Genomic DNA, 5,711 nt, shown 5'->3' on the forward strand with positions numbered 1-5,711 from the left:
ACGAACATGAGTGACTTATCAGAACAGGTTATTGGGGAAGTTAACAGTGTTCAATAAGAGTATTACTAGTAAGATTTGCCTCATGATTTTTGCCCATTAGTCTTAAATGTAAAACAAGATTTGAATATGCAGAGAAGAAAAGAACTTTGGAGTTGATAAGAGGCTGTTTTTTTTTTTAAAGGCTGATGGTGTCAACAAAAAATTTAAAATCTGCATCTGCTACAAACAGAATAATCTCTGAGTATGCACTAGACTAATGGGAGTACCTTGGGAAATTAGGTCAAAATAAAAAGAAGTTATGAAACAAATAGCATAATGATAAACAAGACATTTATTTTTCATACTCATTTGAAAGAAAGGAGAAAAGTCAATTTGTACTACCCAATGATGGTGTTTCTGAGTCTCTATTCACTCCATAGAATTGGATAGGCTGCTGGATCTCAGAAGATTTTGTACTCTTAATTCATAAAGAGAATTCCCTCTGAAGAATGTGGTCAAAGGGTGAGCCTATGTGAGCAGCTTCGTTGGTGTACAGCCAGACTTCCTCTCTGAGTGAAGCTTTTCCCACATTGGCCACATAGATATGGTGTTTCTCCTGTGTGGATTTTGCCATGGAGTATACAATTTCCCCTGGTATGGAAACTCTTCCTGCACTGTACGCAGGCATATGGTTTCAGACCTGTGTGGACTCTGATGTGAACAATTAAGCTTCCTTTCTGACTGAAGGCTTTTCCACACTGATCACATCTATAGGGCTTCTCACCACTGTGAACTCTTCTATGAACAGCAAGGTTACTCTGATTCCTGAAACTTCTCTGACAAATAGCACACTCATAGGGTTTCTGTCCAGTGTGCAGTCTTTCATGAACAGCCAGACTACCTCGCTGACTAAAGCTTTTCCCACACTCCTTGCACTGATAGGGCTTCTCTCCTGTGTGTATTCGCTGATGTGTAACAAGATTGCCTTTGGCTCGGAAGCTTTTCCCACAATGGGTACACTCAAAGGGCTTCTGACCAGTGTGGATTCTTTCATGTAATGTTAGACTACCCTTTTGCCTGAAGGATTTTCCGCATTCCTGGCACTCATAGACCCTCTGTCTCACTTCAGGTGAATCTTCCTGTAGTGTCTTAAAATCTGGGGATTTTTCTTCCACCTTTTCTCTTCTGAAAGAATTCTGTAAATCCCAGCTTGAGGATCCTGTGGCCTCAGAGTGATCATATTTGTGGTGGGCTTCTGTCATCACATCTGGTAAAATGAGAGGGAAGTTATAAAAGATGCACCAATATGCCGAGTGAGAAGAATAGGGAAAAAAGAGACAATACTTTGTTGAGAGCTTATGATATACCAGACATTATATAGTGAACTGTGCATAGATAATTTAATTCTGAAAACAATTCTATGAGATTGTTACAGATAAGGAAATGAGAGCATAGGGAGGTTGTCAAAGATCATGCAGGTAGGTAAGGATAGAGTTGGGATTCAAACACAGGCATGCTCCACAGCAGTGTTCTGCCTCTGTATTTTGTTTAATTTAGCCTCCCAAATAATTTTGTGAGGTAGACAAAAATATCTCCAGACTCAGAAAAATTAAGAAAACTATACAGGATCACATTGAGCCTCATGCCAAAATTTTATCTGACTTTAAACAGGTGAGGATCCAGGTTGTGCAGGGAAATAAAGCTTTAAAATTTTGGAGGTACTCTATTCTGGAAAAGTATAGATGTAGGAACAGGGTCTTTAAGAGACCAATGCAAGAGAGGAATCCTGAAACAGATTTTATTAGCTTCATGAGAAATCCACTTCTGCACAAGTCTCCTTTCCTGACATTTGGAATAAACTCCATGATGTCAGAAAATACGTAGTAGAATCCTTGGAACTTTACACTTATCTCTAATCCCTAAAACCCCATAGAGTAGAGCTTGTTGTCCTATTTTATACATGAAGACAGTACAGTTCAAGTCAAATAACTTGTCTGATAAAACAGATCGAGCCAGAGCTATAGAATTTGATCCAAAGAATTTTTCCCTTTTAAATTCATGTAACTTCTAAGCTATGGTGGAATTGAAATAAATTTTGGTTTGGAAGCTATTCTCAAACACTATGTAGCTATTGACAGTATTTTCCAATATTGCCTTATATCTGAATCTTCTACTGCCCTTTAAATATGGGTCCAATTTATCACTATTAACAGTTTTCTTGGAGTCATACTAGCAAGATTTTTCTCATTGATCCTCTGCCTTACCCTTCCTTACTCAGTGATTGCATTGAGATTTGAAGCTGCTTGTTCATTCTCTGAGAGACTACCTCAAGTTTATCTCCATATCAGGATTGTTGTTCTGCTGTTCCTACTGTTATGTCTAAGTCCAACTTGCAGGCTTTTCCTGTAACCCCAGGAATGGTGAAGCGAGCAAAGGAATGTCTCCTCTACCTCCTCAGTCTGCCAACCACTGCTGAGGGCAGGGACACTTTATGAGGTGAGCTGAGAGCATCCCAGCAGTCAAGTGACTCACTCACTGAAAAATGCTACATTCTGGGCATATCTTCCATGACAGTCCAGCAGGGCAGCTGTTGGAAATCCAAACATGTCCACTCCTGCTGTATGACCTTAATCACCACCTCTTCAAATGAAGTTTCCATAGGCTTTTCTTGAGCACCTGAGGAGGAAAACATCATCCAAACAAACAAAAATAAAACAGAACAAAAACAGGAAAGGAGAATTGGTGAGTGAAAAGATTGAGATTTGAAATAATCAAATCTCAAAGCCAACAGGAATTCCAGTTTGAGGTATGAGTAAATGGAGGAACTCTGGATAGCCTGATGTTATGTTAGTCACCTATAATGTAACAGCAAAATGGCCTTAAAGGTTATCATTACCACACACAAATAAGCCCAAGAGGAAGCAGGTGAAAAAGTAGGGAACACAGTAACACATCTCTCTCTTCCTGCAGTTCCTAAGACAATAGGCACTCGTGTTTGTTCATTAGCCTTTGCATGTGATTAGAATCTTCCAATTCAGTCCCCCATTTAACTATCTGCTATTTGGACAGCCCCCAAAGGAATTCAGAATCTTAACAACTAAACATTCTGCCTTCGTGATTTGCTCTACAATGGAAATGGCTGTAGCTCTCCTCTTCAATCTTTCCTGAGTTATAAGGACAGAATAAGACATCATGTTACCTTTAAACAATTCTTGGGAGGCTCCAGCTCCAGATCCCCCTTCCCCTGCCACTCTTCAACATAAGTGGATACCAGTTCTGAGGGAAGCATCAATACTTGGAAAAGGAAGACCTACTTTGGAATCCAAAATCAAGCCCAAGGCATTCCAACTATGGTGAGTAACTTGCCCAAATTCTCAGAGCCAGTAAGGAGTCAAGGTGAAAGAAAGATTCAAATCCAATATTTTTTAGATCCAAAGCCTATACCTTCACACTAGACAATTCTCTAATTTCATATCATTAAAGAGCTGGTGGGAATTTTTCTAAAATGCATCAGAATGAATTAAGGCTTGGCCAGACTTCACTACTTTTCTAGATCCTAGGAAGTTTCTTGCCTCAATATCTTTTTCTACGTTTTTTTCTTTGGAATATTCTTTTACTTCTGATTAATGTGTTCTTACACACTTTGTAAGTGCTTCAGTGTGTAATCTTGTTTCCCTCTTTCTCACCAAAATTCTTGATCTAAGCCTGACCAGGCGGTGGCGCAGTGGATAGAGCGTTGGACTGGGAATTAGAAGACCTGGTTTGAAACCCTGAGGTCACTTGCTTGAGCGCAGGCTCACCAGCTTGAGAGCTTGGGTGCGGGGTCGCTGGCTTGAGTATGGGATCTTAGACATGACCCCACGGGTCACTGGCTTAAGCCCAAGGTTGCTGGCTTGAGCAAGGGGTCACTGGCTCTGCTGTAGTCTCCTCCCCCTCAAGGCACATGTGAGAAAGCAATCAATGAACAACTAAGGTGCCACAACGATAAATTGATGCTTCTCATCTCCCTTCCTGTCTGTGCCTATCTGTCCCTCTTTGTCTCTGTCTCACACACACACACACACAATCTTGATTTAATTAAACAGTAGTATGAAGCACCTGGTCTTCTTATCAACTGCACATTCTGATACATGATGTAGTACAGAGAGGCATTTTAAAACTCTTATTTGGGGGGCTCACCTCCAGTTTGGAGTACAAACGACAAAGGAATCCCCTACCAGTGTTAGGATACTACTGGGCATTCATTTGAAGTTCAAGGTATTACTGCTCAATAGCTGCACACCCACCAAGAGTCAGTGGAAAGTACCTGGCACCTGCTGCCTGAGGGTGGACTCGGTCCCTGCGGAAGTCAGCAAATAGTTTAGTCAGAACAAGTGGGTATGACGTACAGCTCTGCCTCTCCACACACCGTGAGATTCTCCCCAGTAACCAACTCAGCTGCTTCTCAGGAACGTCCTTGGTTAATAAGAGGAAACTGTCTTATTTTTCTCTAGATCTCCTGTCTGAGGAATTAATTTCCTGAAGGAGTTGGAGAAGGTGACTGTCCCATAGCAATATTGCTTTTTCCTAGCAGAAAGGCTATTCTCCTCTTGAAAAACTCAGCATTAGGCTGTGAGGAACGTGGGTTCTTGCCTTGGTTTCGACATCCGACCGTGGGCAAGGAACCAGACAGCCCGACTCCATTCCTCACCAGCTACCCAGGTTAGTAACACTTTCCCACCAGGCAGCTCCCGGAAGGAAAAACCAGACGTGCAAAGTGTTTAAGGCCCAGGGCTGAGAGCCCTTAAAAGGCGGGGACGAGAAGAGGGGGTGACTGCTGTCTTCGGAACCTTCTGGGGCAGTATCAGGGTTAGGAGATCGGGGAAGCGGCTATTTACTCCGCCCCACTGAACCCACTACGCCCTCTCCCTCATTTACCCCCTCGACCCCTCAATTACCCCCGATGTACCCCCGCCCGTCCTGGGAACCCTCACCGCAGGCCTCCCCGACTCAGGCCGGACCGTCCGACGCTGTGCACACTCCGCGCCGGTGGCGTACCCGCTGCTCCGCGGCCTCTCCCTCCGCGCCCGGCCGGCGTGCTGGACCTCGACCCCGCCCCTCCGCGCTGGCGGGACCCTTCTCCGCAGTCACAGGCTCCTCCCCTGGCGGCGGCCTACCCCGCAGCCCGCAGGCCTGGCCTGCTCCGGCCGCGGGTTGGCAGCGGCCAGCCAGCGTGGCCCTTGCCCACCTGGGCACTGACCTGCCCTCAGCCTCGCCCACTGCAGCAGCGCAGGTCCGCACACAGACAAAGGCCGGCTGGGCCGGCGCGGCCGCCGCGCCGCGGAGCCGACCAGACTACAACTTCCAGGAGGCTTTGCGTCAACCCGCCCTCCAGGCCCTGGGCCACGGCGCTCAGCTTCCCCGGGGCACTGTGGGAAATGTAGTCTTTGGAGGATCGCTCCCACCCCACCCCAAGATCGGGACTTGTTCTGGACTGGAGCTAACTGGCACAACCAATTCTGTGAGACAGTGTGCTGACCTGGGAACTGGGGAACACAGGGCTCCTCGGGGCTGTGTGGGGAAACAAGTCTTAGGGAGATGTTGGTTGATAAAACCTTGGTGCTGAGGGGTTTTGTGGTGAGTGCAAGGGTCTCAAGTTCTGCCTACTTTTTACTAAATGTTTTTCTTGCTAAAAGTTAAAGGCTAAGCTTCCCTTTGGAAACTAGAGGTTTTTTTTTTTTTATAAAAGTGGT

The 5,711-nt window shown here is 45.0% G+C and overlaps 1 protein-coding gene across 6 annotated transcripts; it reads right to left on the reverse strand.

Moving 5' to 3' along the window:
* Positions 1-313: 313 nt before the first annotated feature.
* ZNF32 (zinc finger protein 32) lies at positions 314-5,303 on the reverse strand. 6 transcript variants are annotated; one of them, XM_066244039.1, is made up of 4 exons: positions 5,017-5,303; positions 4,286-4,318; positions 2,516-2,655; positions 314-1,246 (listed from the first exon to the last, which is right to left on the reverse strand). In XM_066244039.1, the coding sequence occupies exons 3-4, from the start codon at positions 2,583-2,585 to the stop codon at positions 495-497; spliced, it is 822 nt and encodes a 273-aa protein (XP_066100136.1). In that variant the 5' UTR covers positions 2,586-2,655; positions 4,286-4,318; positions 5,017-5,303; the 3' UTR covers positions 314-494. The 6 variants fall into 6 exon arrangements, with proteins under 6 accessions (XP_066100136.1, XP_066100134.1, XP_066100135.1 ...); XM_066244037.1 differs by having other exon boundaries at positions 4,953-5,303; XM_066244038.1 differs by lacking the exon at positions 4,286-4,318.
* Between the last annotated feature and the right edge of the window lie 408 nt (positions 5,304-5,711).

This window comes from Saccopteryx bilineata, chromosome 9 (assembly GCF_036850765.1).
Source record: "Saccopteryx bilineata isolate mSacBil1 chromosome 9, mSacBil1_pri_phased_curated, whole genome shotgun sequence".
NCBI classification, from domain to species: domain Eukaryota; kingdom Metazoa; phylum Chordata; class Mammalia; order Chiroptera; family Emballonuridae; genus Saccopteryx; species Saccopteryx bilineata.

What these genes read in the sequence shown, in the direction of transcription:
- ZNF32 (XM_066244038.1), bottom strand. Translation starts at nt 2,585, where the DNA reads ATGTTTGGATTTCCAACAGCTGCCCTGCTGGACTGTCATGGAAGATAT. An exon ending in CCAGAATGTAGCATTTTTCA is followed by an intron (nt 1,247 to 2,515) that starts GTGAGTGAGTCA and finishes TCATTTTACCAG; the next exon opens with ATGTGATGACAGAAGCCCAC.